At 41.7% G+C, this 14,231-nt stretch overlaps 2 protein-coding genes across 2 annotated transcripts; both read left to right on the forward strand.

Moving 5' to 3' along the window:
- Positions 1-218: 218 nt before the first annotated feature.
- On the forward strand, positions 219-10,544 carry hmgxb4a (HMG box domain containing 4a). Its single transcript, XM_080776034.1, has 13 exons — positions 219-258; positions 1,224-1,294; positions 1,550-1,686; positions 1,849-1,927; positions 2,026-2,616; positions 3,151-3,357; positions 3,914-4,083; positions 5,272-5,401; positions 6,587-6,651; positions 6,776-6,872; positions 7,555-7,730; positions 8,467-8,589; positions 9,719-10,544. Exons 2-13 carry the CDS (start codon positions 1,252-1,254, stop codon positions 9,761-9,763), a joined length of 1,863 nt encoding a protein of 620 aa, XP_080632160.1. The 5' UTR covers positions 219-258; positions 1,224-1,251; the 3' UTR covers positions 9,764-10,544.
- A 198-nt stretch (positions 10,545-10,742) lies between these two features.
- LOC308323717 (GTPase IMAP family member 9) lies at positions 10,743-13,787 on the forward strand. The gene is made up of 3 exons (XM_080775508.1): positions 10,743-11,015; positions 11,479-11,636; positions 12,182-13,787. The coding sequence occupies exons 1-3, from the start codon at positions 10,991-10,993 to the stop codon at positions 13,025-13,027; spliced, it is 1,029 nt and encodes a 342-aa protein (XP_080631634.1). The 5' UTR covers positions 10,743-10,990; the 3' UTR covers positions 13,028-13,787.
- The last annotated feature ends 444 nt before the right edge of the window (positions 13,788-14,231 follow it).

Here is a 14,231-nt window from a genome sequence, read left to right on the forward strand (position 1 = left end):
CCTGCATTGTAATCTATGTAAATGTTAATACTGTACTGTACTTTCACATTGATTACTAATGCATTACTCTGATAACTGTATGTTGTATCCTGATGCTGATACAACGTATTCCCAGGGCGTATTCCTAATGGCTACATACTCGATGCTGATTGGTTGCGTTCGGTAGGCCCCTCCCCCAGGTCCACACGCATTGTTGTGTTGTCTCTACCGATATCAAAGATGGCGACCGGACCCGCGTAAATCGTTGAACCCACAGAGGTAGTACAATTTCATTAATTCGTGCATTTCACATCTCCTGGTGTTTCTAAAATACACACCCCTGCCGCCCCAGTGCGGACGTGCACTTATATGAAGTAAAATGCATGAAAGTCAGTGTGTTAGTCCACTTATGACGAGCCGGGCCTAGGCGGTGTTTGAAAGCCACGGGCTGTGGTTGCAGCCGTGTCCAGAAAGCAGAGCGCATTGAGCCGCTGCAGAGCGAGCGGTGGAAATGTTGGGAGTTAAAACTCAAAGTGTGAATGGAAGGGGGTGTGTTTGTGTATATCTACGAAAGGAGGCGGGAATTTGTCTATCAATTATGTACTGTTTTGTAACGATAAACCGGTACTACTACTGTAATAAGCAGGCTGCAGCGCATCCAGGGGTTTGTGTCTTTTTGGTCAGTTTACTAAGTGATCTTCAGTCTCCTTCGACTTGGATGATAGATGTTCCTGCCCAAGTCGTCGCTCTTCATAGCTAAGCTCAACTTGTGATGGAATTAATGAACTGGCTGGCTTCAGTTCTGTTTAGTATAGCTTTATAGGCCACGAGTAGTATGATATTTTACGTTATGAACTCAAGTCACAATTTACAAAGTTTTCAGCTGGTTTGATTTAATAATATTCTGTGTTCTGACTGAGTGACATAAAACTGTATATGTCCAACTTTGAGGGTTTGTGTAAACGACAAACATTGTCCTAACACTCACAAACATTGAATGCCATTGACAATGAATGGCCAGCTTTGAGTGTTTGTGTAAACACAAACATTGAAGACAAAAGTGAGGATGCAAATTATGATTGGCCGGAATGAGATGATGCATGATGATAAGAGCGCCCCTCACTTCACACGGGTGCGATTTTATTCTTTAATATTTATCTGCTTTTAAAAACATGTGTTTAACGATATAATTGTTTAACAGATCATTGCCCCTGTCTTCATGTTTACATTGCATTGTTCTGCAGCAAGAAATCCTTTTTAGGAAGAGGAGTCATGGCTTTTGAAGAGATCAAGGGTAAAGGAGCCGGAGGAATGGGTAATTACTGCTAATGTAACTCATGCTGTTCACTATATTACATCACCATACAGTTAACACCACACAATTATGAAGCTTTCCTAACTGTACCCCAGTTAGGAAAGAAGAACTAGTTATGCCAATCACTGGGACCTGATCTACACAGAGTGCACTTGCCAATAGATGTATTAAACCACATATTCCCATATATTCTACATGTGCCATCATTTTCTTCTCAAGGTAAGCCGCTTAATAACGATGTTCTGCTTCTTTCAGACGTGGGTATGGAGGGAGACAGGGGCCTTGTGGCTGGTCGTAGTCAGAGAGAGAAGAGGAGGTCATACAAGGACCTGCTCAGAGAGGAAGAGGAGATTGCCGCTGAGGTCCGCAAGTCGTCCAAAAAACGGCCCAAGGTAAAATCTCTGCAAAATCCTAATTGTTTTACATTAAGAGATTAGACAGCTTTAAAGGCGCTATGTTATCGACTCAGATAGTTTTACGCTTTTAATTTTCCGAAGACCATACCGATTTCTGTGAACCATTACGCATAAACACAGTGACTTTTTTAAAATTAGGACTCCGAACTTTTCCTCCTTGGTGGTGGCGATTCACATAAGAAGAAGAAAAAACACAACGATGACTACTATTACCGAGGTGAGAGCAGGGAACATACAGTTAGGCTTGAATTTGGTTTTGGTTTCTGTTGAGTTGTCTGATTGTGTGGTATTAACTCCTTTATTCAACTGTGTAAGACCACGATGGCCCTGGTCCACCTTCCCACAAGAAGAAACGCAAGTCTGCCGATCGCTCCCCGCCACTCTCCTCCCCTTCCGCTGGCTCCTCGCACCCTACAGACACAGCAATGGGCCTCTTGCAGGCCATCACCTCGCCCATGGCCACTGGTTCAGACCCCAGCCCACACCTGCACAAGAAGCCCTCCTACCCTACCTTCTCCTCTCACGGCTCAAAGGACCGCAAGCGTGAAGGCACCGGGAACAAAGGGGGCCACACTCTCTCTCACTCGCGCCCCGTGCCCTCCTCATCTTCGTCGTCCTCCAAGAAGCACTCCTCGTCCAAATCATCCCTGTTCCACGGCGGTGCCCCCAAGGAGGAGCCATTGACGCTGCGCGAGGCTGATGGCCTGAAGATGAAGCTCATCATGTCACCAGAGAAAGAGGAGACAGAGAGCTACCCCCCATTCCCAGCATCCCACGGGACCAAAGGAGGTGCACGGAAGGAGAAGGATCGGGAGCGTGGCGCCCCGCCCTCCAAGTCACCCAAAAAGAAAGTGCAGCAGAGTCGAGATCCACTGCCTGTGGTGGGGAAGGAAGTGGAGGTGGAAGGTAAGAGGATATTAAATGACTTTCGCTTGGATGCATCGTGTGTGTGTGTGTGTGTGTGTGTGTGTAAAAACTTTGTTGTGAATGTTATGAGTAAAGATGTGTTGAAAGTTGAAACAGAAGAAAATATTACTGAAATCATTCAAAGGTATATTGATTGAGTTGAGTACTGGTTTCCTTTCAACAATGTTTTTCTGTATCAAAATGCATGACACATCTTTGCAACAATATGGTAACCAGAAAGACTAGTAGGTTGAGTCTCAATCCATTCAATTCATATTTAACCAAATGCCGTTTCAGGAGCAGCTTAAAACTATAATCATTACTTATTTGAATGAATCCTATTTTATCCAATTTGTGCAGTACTGTATAGTATGTCAATACATTATAATTAGCACCTCTGCAGTGGCGCATTAAAGACTCAATTTCAGGATAGATTCTGAGAAGCTGGAACTCAAGCCGACAGCTACCATCCCCTCTGAGGTTTGTTGTTTCTAGCTTTTAGTCGTACAGCGCTCATTCTGTCCTCTTCATCAGGTCACTATGGAGGAGGCATGGGAGATGACAGCTCTTCCTCCGGAGGGGAGCTGGAGGCAGGAGAGCTGGTGATAGACGACTCGTACACGCACCTGTCCAAGAAGAAGAGCAAGAAGAGCAAGAAGAGTAAGAAGAAGAAGGACAAGGAGAAGGACAGGGACAAGGAGAAGAGTGGAAGAGAGAAGAAGCACAGCAAAGGATCTGGAGGTGGGTGAACATGATGCAGTAGATGAGTTTACATCGTCTTAATTCAAGGACTTTAAAAGGCATATTAAACAATTCAGCATCTGGGGACAAGCAAAGAGAACATATCTTTCTAACTTTCTAAATTATGTACATAGCATTTGTGAACAAGTAAGCATGAACATAAAGAGGCAACAAGTACTGATACAAACAAATACATAAATAATATGCAAATAATGAAGGTAGACAGAAATAAATAAGAAATAATAAGTATTCAACAAAGCCATGTAATAAGATAAATGTTGATTTTTCCCCACGAAGAAACATAGTCCTTTCTCTAGTTAGGACTTAGATATAGGTATATTTAATTACAATTGAATAAATATTAAACAGAAGTACAAAACAACACTGGGCTTAAACTACACAGACAAATTTGCCAAAAAAAACCCAGCACCTATGGCTACATTATATTATCCTCATAATGTAGTAACTGGTTCAGTATGCATGAAGTGAGATCATATTCTGTATTTAAAATTGTATCTTAACTTTTTACATTTCTTGTGTACATGGTCTCATCCAGACGCCTCCAGAGGTCACGGTCACTCCCATCCTCCCACTGTCAACCACAGTCTTGTGGGTCCTATGTATGCCATGGGCCCACCTGCTCCGCAACACCACCATCAAGGTAACAACACTGTGACGGAAAAGAAGAAAAAGAAGGAAGAGAAGCATGACAAGGATAAAGATAAGGTAAAGTTGAAGCCCCCTTCAGTGCCACTGGTAGTCGACTCAGTTCTAGGGCTGCAACTATCATTATTCTATTGATTACTTATCTACTGTGTGTGTGTGTGTGTGTGTGTGTGTGTGTGTGTGTGTGTGTGTGTGCGTGTGCGTGTGCGCGTGCGCGTGCGCGTGCGTGCACGTTATATCAACTGTTGCACCACTATTCGGTTCCATGTGTAAATGTGGGCAGACATTCTAGTTGATGTATTCAAAATATTTAAAAAGAAATGTCATTGCATGACAGTTTCGCTTGCGGTACAAGCTTGAGAAGCTGTTCTTTTTGGGCACCGTCATCCCACTGAGTATACATTACTGTAGTCTTTTACCTGATGAAGGCCATGAGAGCTAAAGTGCATTGGTCAGTGGTTTTAAGCCTTCTAGCCGTTAATAGAGAACTTTTTTCTCCATGTTTTAAAAGCAGAGCCGTAGCGTCTCAGCATCATCTGCTATGGACACATCTGCTAGTTTATGTTCATTCACCACACCAAATTTGTGTTCAGTTTTTTCCCCACACTTACATTTACTTACATTTACTTATTTAAGTATTTTGTTTAATTTGTATTACCATATTTGTATTATACCTTTTATATTAGGTAAGATGCATAGTCTGCCACTCACTTCACTTAAATCATAGAATCTCGTATTCCACAAAGACCTAGTGAAATACGTTTTTCACACTTTTATACCATATCCGTGGTCATCATTAACCTGACGCTGCCAGATCCAAGAAGCTTGCTACACAAATTTGTTTCACAGCTTATTGGGATCTGGGATCGCGGAAGCAAATTCGATGACGGGGCTGTTCCTTTTTTTCAAGTGTGGGCGTGCAAACACAACCAATCATATTGACGTGTCTATATAGCTTCACATCCGCTTTTGCACATATCCCGCCTTTAGCTCACGCTGATTGGTTCGGTACGAAGCAGATCTGACTCAGGGCTCAACTCTGTCAGAGATCCCAGATGAGTGTTGTGTTGGGGAATATGTTTCCCCAATACCGCCCTCATCTGGCAGCGTCAGGTTAGGTCATCATATGGGCATACCTAATAATGGATGCCAAAAAATTTGTTCAGAAACTTAGATTCTGCCGTTTGAGGCTGAAACTTCAAAATAAAACCCCCAAATTAACCATTTCACCCTCTCTAATTCAAACAGCCCAAGAAGCCCAAGCGAACAGCGCCTACGACAGCGTACCAGGTGTTCTGTAAGGAGTACCGGGTCAACATCAACGCAGAGCAGCCAGCACTAGGTCAAGGTCAACTGAAGGCTGGACCCAATAAACAAAGTAAACACTTCATTTATTATTAGTATTATTTTATGTAAATATGTTTTGGGTTAACCAATGAATATAACAAATGTTGCACTCTAGATTGCCACTAACTGTCAACTGGCAATTTCAGCATTGCATGTGTATTCGCTCATTATGTGTGGTAATACAATTCTTTATTTATTTAACCAGTAAAATCACATTTTACCAGTGCGCACTGGCCAAGAGAAGAGGCAAATAAATGTTACACAGCTCTGCCAGTAACAACAAATACAGGACATGACAAGACAAACATGACATCCGTAATACCAAAAACCTAGGGAGGCTCAGAGAGAGTCTAAATAGCTAACCAAGTACAGACTAAAAAAGACTAATAAGAACAATACATCAAGAAACTACTAAGCTAATATAAAACTAAGAACACAGCAATTGCTACTTGTCAAAGCAGGAGCAATGGCTGGAGAATGCCAGAGGCAAACCTCTTAAGTCACTAGGGGGGATCAAGGAAGCCAATTTTAATCTGGTCTGTAGATCGTTCCACGCCCAGGGCCCAAAAAATATCATGAGACAGAAGTTGTTCTCGGTTGTGGGAATGTTTTGGGGTGGGGGTAGCCAAAGTAAACCCAATCTTCATTGGGGCTGCTGAAATTCTACGGCTAACCCTGACTAACCCTGACTGAAAAATATTAATGTCAACTGAGAAAAGTTATTAACAAAATCAATATATTTGTATTTTCTTTATTGGTTATAATTATGATTTATGTGATCTCTATTATATATGTGCATATTTTTATTTATTTATTGTCCTCTTACCAACTTACCGATGGCGTTGCTTTGACTGTAATGTCTTTCCGTTTCCTTCATGCTCTATCTACTTCAGCAATTTATTTTCTTGCCCTGTAATCTGTATTCTTTAACTGTTATAGTGTCCTTGAAGACAGTGAATTAAATCAATAAAGTCAATAATGCTCTTATCTTACATAACGTCAGGATAACCGATAAGAAAGTAAACATTATAAATATCTTGGAGGCATATAATGGCACTGTTTTTATTTGGGAATATGTCAATTATATATAATACTATAAGAAGTATAATCTAAATATATCAGATAAGTTGTTAATATTTTGTTAAATAACTACTGACTGTTGAATCCATTCTATGAATGAACTGGTACTAAATCAGTCTGTATTTCTGATTTACAGTGTTTGGAGAGCTCAGTAAAAAGCTTGCAGAGGTATGGAAGGCTATGCCTGAGAAAGATAAACTGGTGAGTTAGTTCAAGCTTTTAACACAAGTCAGAAACAGAAATTTCTTTGGAAATGCCCTGAACATTGTCATTAGGGCTTGTGGTGTTGGTATGTAAAATGCCCTCTTTGTACGGTTCTGCTCAGGTGTGGAGGCAGAAAGCACAGTATCTTCAGCACAAACAGAACAAAGCCGAAGCCACCACCGTCAAACGCAAACCCTCCACAGATGGAAAAAGCAAGGGTAATCATCCCTGAACTCTTCATTTCTACTAGAAACTCACTTCCAAGTGTTAAGGCCAGTTCACACCAATGCAACTAGTCGCAACTTGAAACCAGTCGCAAACATTGCAGCGGTTTGGACTGACCAGTTGCAGACTGGTGCCATGGTGCCGTTTGTTTTTGGTCAGGTAACCTGTGAAAGTCCTAATAAAAAATCCTAATAATATAGTTTCTTAGGCTCTACATATCTACTAAGCATTAATTTGTATCACTAAAACAAGCAGTGAACACAACTCAAGACAGACCACATGTAGAACGCCAATCAGAGCCTCACTAATTATTTTTTATTATGGTCAGTGAGGGATGTTGCAGGGATGTTGAGTGATACAAAACAAGTGCTTCCCAACTTCTGGAGGATCAAATGTATACAGTACATACAGTATTCATAGGATATGGAATAATAAATGAAGGCAAAGATAGAGGTAAGAGGTACATATTTGGGGGAGGGGGGGGATTCTTGATTTGTACCTTTTTTTTGAACTGAGATAATTTATCTGAAGATTTAAACCATGAAACATGTGGATAGGTACTTTAGATAAGATTATCTGTCACTGCCAATGGCCCCCATTAATAGCCAGCGACGTTTATTGGCACCATTATTGTTTTAGAAGCCGTAATCATTGTCAGTTGTCTCTGTGTGTCAGGTTCTATAAAAGGTGTAGGAATCGCCACAGGGCTGGTGTCTCCTTCGAGAGCGTCCAGCGGTGTGTCTCTGTCACCGGCACGAATCCCTGATGTGGATCCCATCGATGCAGCAGCTCACCTGCAGCTACTTGGAGAATCGCTGTCTCTCATTGGCCATCGGCTACAAGAAACCGAGGTTTGTATGAAGACAGACACATACACGAATAGAATGGAGGGTACACACACGGGCAAGTTCTTACGGGAAGTGGACACATTGTATCACATTTTAAAGGATCTTAGTTTTTGGAGGCAATCAATGCCATGATCTGGTACTTTTTCAGTTTTTCATTTGTTTATGGTGTTGACATTACTACTCTAGAGTCTAGACCAGGCGTGCCCACACTTTTTTGACTTGAGAGCTACTTTCAAAGTGACTGCCTCAACAAGATCTACCTACCGAAAAAATAATATTAAACAATTGCTGAAACTAGTTTAAATATGGAATAGCGGCACTGGTGTTACATATAAGTCAAATGCACTTGGAATGGAGAAATGGAATAGGTAGATGGTTTTTTGTATTTAATCTGTAATGCCTCTGACGTTTGTGCACAGCAACACTCTTGAAAACAAAATATTGCATGTGGGTTTGAGCTGACAGGCCCTTTTTGATCAATGAATCAAGTCACCTTAATTCAAGTGGCAGATGCCAAAAATATATTTTTGTATACTTTTTTTAGGGGCATGTCATGTGATCTACCTTTTGGGCACCCCTGGTCTAGACAATTCCGGTGTGGATAAATTGTGTGCGGATGTCTTCCTTGGGCTTCTTGATCTCCGACGTGTCAAGCCATACTTCCCATGACATTAATATAATACCAAATCACATTATTTGTTCAGCAAAACCAATAAACAGTTTTTATTTCTTTTCTTAGGGGATGGTAGCAGTTTCAGGAAGTTTGTCTGTCCTCCTAGACTCCATCTTGTGTGCCCTGGGGCCATTGACGTGTCTCACGGCACAGATTCCACAGCTCAACGGATGTCCTCGCACTGTGCTGGTATGTTACTGGTATCGATTCACGCCAATCTAGTAGTTTCAGCTCCACTAACTACTTTGGTTTATATTCAAGTTTGTCATTTCCCACAGGCCCAATCCTTTCATGCAAACAAAACAACTTAACGTCTTAGTCTACCGGTATAACCAAATCCCTTTCCAACCGTATCCAATTTATAAATGTCTTCCCGAACAAAGCAAGGCAAAAGCACAAATGTAAAAGGCTTAGGATTTTAAAAGGCTTAAGAAAGGATTTGTTTGAATGGGCCGGGCGCACCGCAAAAAGTCACAACCATCCCCTTAAGACACTGGCACTCATTTGTGATGCCATTGTTGAAACCACCACAAATTCAAGAGTGAAGATGCTAATAGGAAACTTGTCAAATTTATGTAACCTTCCTCCCTGTCAACATGTACTAAATCCAATGTAAAACACATGTCCAAGTGAACACACTACTAACAAATCCACAATTGACAGGGCCCTCCTCAGTGAAATTCAGAGGTTTGTGTGTCGGCTTGTACTTAAATAAATAAGTCAAACAGACCAATTTTGTGTTCCAGTTTTTAGTGGTGTATAGGCCGTCTTTCTGCTGTCTTCAGCGCTTCCTGCTTGTCATTTCGCACAGTAGTATAACTACATTATGTGCTTAACATATTCTGTCCTCTGAAACAAAATAAAGTGATTGGAAGAAAATTACAGCTGCTTTGTGGTTATCAGAATACAACACACTTGGACATACATAATGGGATGCATGGAAAAAACTGCTTGTCGACGATTCCCATTGAGTCTGGACATAATATTTATATATGTAAAACTTGAATGGAAATTGAATGCGCAGATATTTGTCTTTTTAAAAAGGTGAGAAAATATTTATTTTTACACTTTAGTAAGTTAGTTGTAAAGAGTTTGTTCATGTGTGTTTGTGTTGCTATCTGTTAACTAAATTCCTCTTTATTCCACCCTAGTCCATCCCTGTTATTAACATGTCAACGTGTTAATTGCACCCCAGTTATTTACAGTCAGTGAATGGAATGGATGCAGATTCGTTGGGACAAATGTAATCGATCATTATTTGTACAAACAAAGCAATTTGTGGTAACATTTTTGAATGTTTTTCTCTTTTTAATTTCAGTCCAACACATTGGACAACATTGCCTACATCATGCCTGGGCTTTGACTGAGGAAGTGAGGACAGCACAGGCATTCTTTCACCCAGTTCTTGTGTATTTTAGCCATGAAATGAAGCAATGCGAGCAGACGTATGTGCCATTTATAGAACTGGCACTCAGAACATGGACGTTTATTTAAGCCGCTGTTTGGCACCGGAAATAGTTCCTGGTACCGACATGTTTTTAAAGTGTATTTTAAAAGTCTTTATTTTCTAATTGTGCTCTTTTTTTTAAGGAAAACAATTTTATTGATCACTTTAAATTTGGCATGTTTTGGTTTTACTGTTACTGTATGTTCTTGTAGGAACGTATGTGTATTTGTGTGCCTGGTTTTCTGTTTGTTTGGCTGTTGAGCACATTTGACTGATAAGTATGCAAGTGTGACATGTACATACACATCCATAAGCAGTGGAGACTACTTTTTTCTAAACAAATAGATAAACATAGTCAGGGTCCAAGTCTCTTTTTGTCCATCACCAACAAAAGACTAATATATTTGACAACTGCTTATTTTTCCCTTTAAAATGTAAGTACATTATGTTTTTCTTTGTTTTATACCTGTGCGATTTTACCATGCAAAGCATGTCAATTTTGACAATGTATGTATTTTCCAAATCATGAAAACTAGTCAATAATTCACTTTTCAAGTTATAGAAACCACTTTTAAGAGCAATTTTGTGGTAATGAAGAGCTTTTTTTAAGCACAATATTGTACGCCAGAGTTTAAATGCATTTGCTGCTGGCTATTGCCCCTTAATTGGAAATGACAATAAAATTATACATTTTCAAACAGACACACCTTTCTCCCCCCCCCCCCCCCCCCCCATTTTAGCTGTAGGTTTAGGTTTCGCCAGATCCAAGTCCATAAACGTATCCCTGGTATAAGTATTACTGTATTACGTGTGTTTGAGCATTGCAGCTGCTACATTTCCAACAAGGAAATGTCTTGAGGCATTGATTGATAATTAGCATTTTGGCATTGGAGAACACAGCAGATGGACCTGTTAAGCTTGCGCTGCAGTGTATAGTAGAGTAGTTGACTGTGTACGGTGCACACGGGCCCTTATTCGTGCTTACAGAGTTGAATACCGGTACTTTAACAAGGGTGAGTCAGTCAGGCACTAGTAGGAACATAGAGCAGCTGTTAGGTCAGCCTCAGGAAGTGTGAACGAGGAAGTGTCTAGTAGCCTACTGTACGTTTCTGGGCCTGGCCAAACACAAAACGCGAATAAGAAATGGCACGGAATGAACAAGTAAAAGGTAAGCCTTATGATTTACTGCATATATATCTTATTTGTTGCACGCTTACGACAGATTAAAACTAAAGTAGCCTATGTCCCATCCCATATATCACTTTATGAATGCCGCTCCCTGTGCGCTTTTTTCATAAGATGGGACGGGGATCTGTTATTGGAACTAGAAGCGGCGGCTAAACCGCTTGTCAGCATCTGCATTGCTGCAGAATATGACGGCGATGGAGAGAGATGAGATGACTCCATTTATGATGACTGACTGTCATTATACAACTAGCAATACGACCAAACTAGCTAAACGAAAGTGCGCACTGTCTGAAAGAACTAACTGTCTATAGGCTATCCAAGTCCAACAGATGTTTGTTTATGGCTCTGTTATATAAATCAATAAACACGTAATAAAAGATAATATCCAACGTCGTGTTTATGGACACTCACGCAGTCTCTTCCCACTTCTTAATTGTTACCAGAGCTAAGGTTGGTTCTGCTTGGCCGGACGGGAGCAGGAAAGAGTTCAGCTGGGAGCACCATACTAGGCCTGCAAGTCCTTCAGCCCCAGGATGATGGCAGCGATGCTGCTGCTACCAGGGAGTGCCAGCGCCACAGAGGGGAGGTTGCAGGAAGATCGGTAAAATAAATTATGTGGCTTTGGTTTCATTTTACAGGGCAGTCCACGTTTAAATAGTATTATAGGTTTAATTGGAGCAAACGGCGAGCAATCTTATAATCTTCCAGAAAAGTTTTATCAGATTCAGATCCCAACGCAAAGTTATCCAAAGCTTATTATAATTTGACATCTCCCAATTACTTTCAAATGAGCTTTATTGGCATGTTTCCAAAGCAATTGTCAAAATATAATAACCGTTTAAGAAAATGGGGACAGTAGCTACAGTTGGAGGGGGTACAGTACACTAGCATTGTGTTAAACAGCAGTTCCTGCATGTCACTTTGCATCCTTATGTTATGGCATAAAGCTTTTTGAATCAAATAGCAATCGTTTTGGGACAATTAGCATTTTTTTTTCAAAACTATTTAAATAGTTTCCAGATAAGCCTCAGATTTAAAATGCATTTAAAGGTTTGTGCAGTAGGTCTAGAGTCTAGACCTAATAGTCTAGACTAGTCTAGACTATAGGTCTATGCGGTCTACTAGACGCTCTCTGTCTCTGTGCAGGTAGTGATTGTTGATACTCCAGACTGGTTTAACTGCCCTCTTGAAGAAGCCAAACACCACATCTCCTCCTTCATTGCCCTATCTACCCCGGCACCCCACGCCTTCCTGTTGTGTGTTCCTGTGAACCGTCCGACCGACGGCGAGGAGACCAAGGCTCTGGACGCATTGGAGAAGCTATTTGGCAGCTGGGCAGTCAGCGACTTCACCGTGGTGCTCTTCACTCACGTAGACCAGCTGGACCAGGACCAGCAGCTGGAGGAATATCTGTCCACACAGCGCCCGGACCTTCTGGAGCTGACGGAGAGATGCGGGGACCGCTACCACGTCCTGAAGACCAGGGCTGGTGAAGAGGAGGAGAGGAGAAAAGCAGTGGAGGAGCTGCTAGAGAAAGTGGAACAGCCGGTAGATCACCTCAGCTGTGCCCTGTATGAGGAGGCCGAGGCCAGCGTGAGAGAGAGGCAGGTGGCTCTAGTGAGACAGAGGAGAGGAGGAGATGGGGCTGACGGTCAGGCGACGTCAATCCAAGAGGAAGACGTTGGCGAAGATGAGATGGAACAAGTACGAGAGGAGGCAGAGAGGAGTGTAGGGGACTTGACTGTGGACGTGGATGTTATTTTTAATTCTTCCAGCCTTACCCCTGTCTCCCCTCCTCCCTCGTACCTCTGGGGTTTGTGGGAGAAGCTGACGGGCTGGTTCAAGTGGCTTCCCAAGATGGTAAGACGGGAGGCTTTACTAGGAGCACTGGTTGGTCTGTTTGTGGGTGGGCCTTTTGGCGGGATGTTGGGTGCTACTGTGGGGTCGGTGGCTACCGAGGTGGGAAGACGAAACACCCAGAAAAACAAATGAGATGGAAGTGGAGATGTTTCACTGTGGCATTGGGCTGGGCGATTGTAGTAAAACAAATAGTATATGTTTATCATGATAACCAGGCCTTCTTCTGATATCAATACAATATCTGTATGGAAACTCACATGTCAAACTTTCGAGTTGATGTTCATCACATTGGACTGCAGGTCAAAAAGTCAAACTAGAACTGTCATTTTCAAGTATTTTGGAAATGTGACTCAGTGATTGGTTTAAATTAGCAAATTTAGATAAATTGTGTATCCTGATTCACAGTATTAAAAGTAAAACAGTACAATGAATTGCCCACCCCTATATGTCACATGATTGCATCTGATGTAAACTTCCTGCACTTTACATTTCAACTGTATTACACTGAAGGGCAAGGTGTTATCAAGCTATAAGTAATTTACACACCAAGTGCCCTCACAGTATTTATGATATATCAATGAGCACTGATAGTGCCACAATGTTTTCTATGTGCAATATTGCATTTTGTGTGCTTTTCTTACGGGGTACTTGTAAGGGATATCCACTGGGTGGCGACATTGACCTGGTATTGGAGAAGGGTATGGTTTGACAAGCTCATTTTAAGTTTACCAAAGAAAATAAATGCTTTTCAACTGCACTAGAACATTTCTCTGTCCTCCCCCCCCCCCCCCCCCCCATTAACTCAGTTAAGAACTTTGGAACTCACACATTTAATTTAATAGCAAATGAGAGAGTTGAGGATATCACTTGCTTAAGTCTATCGGAAAGCAGAACATTTATTTTAAAGACGCATTCAGCAGTTCTGTCCATGTTTTAATAAGACGTATCAAATGCTAGGGATCGACTGTAGTCTTCCCATTCGATATACAATTCAAGGAGACGCTCCTGTAACTGGTAGGCAGAAGACAAAGAGCCTGTAGAATTCTGCATAGCCGTATAGACTAAAGTCAAACTGCACACTGAGTCCCAGTAATGAGAACTGTCTCCCCGTCTCTCTTCTCTTTACACAATGGCAGGTTATGGTTTTGACATTGATGTAATTGATACTCTGCTAAAACCATCAGTCATAACCCATCCTTACATCTTTCTCTTCTCTCCCTCCCTCCCTTTCTCTCTCTCTCTCTCTCTCTCTCTCTCTCTCTCTCTCTCTCTCTCTCTCGCTAAGTTGCGCTTGCTCACTCTAAGCTGCCTGAGGCTCTGCCTCAGGAACAGCTAG

The sequence above is a fragment of the Protomyctophum bolini genome, assembly GCF_963924005.1.
Source record: "Protomyctophum bolini genome assembly, chromosome: 11".
Lineage (NCBI taxonomy): Eukaryota > Metazoa > Chordata > Actinopteri > Myctophiformes > Myctophidae > Protomyctophum > Protomyctophum bolini.

Coding starts and splice junctions, on each gene's coding strand:
- hmgxb4a (XM_080776034.1), top strand. CDS start 1,252: ATGGCTTTTGAAGAGATCAAGGGTAAAGGAGCCGGAGGAATGG. Junction 1,295..1,549: donor TAAAGGAGCCGGAGGAATGG/GTAATTACTGCT, acceptor TGCTTCTTTCAG/ACGTGGGTATGGAGGGAGAC. Junction 5,402..6,586: donor GGCTGGACCCAATAAACAAA/GTAAACACTTCA, acceptor TCTGATTTACAG/TGTTTGGAGAGCTCAGTAAA.
- LOC308323717 (XM_080775508.1), top strand. CDS start 10,991: ATGGCACGGAATGAACAAGTAAAAG. Junction 11,016..11,478: donor ACGGAATGAACAAGTAAAAG/GTAAGCCTTATG, acceptor AATTGTTACCAG/AGCTAAGGTTGGTTCTGCTT. Junction 11,637..12,181: donor GGGAGGTTGCAGGAAGATCG/GTAAAATAAATT, acceptor GTCTCTGTGCAG/GTAGTGATTGTTGATACTCC.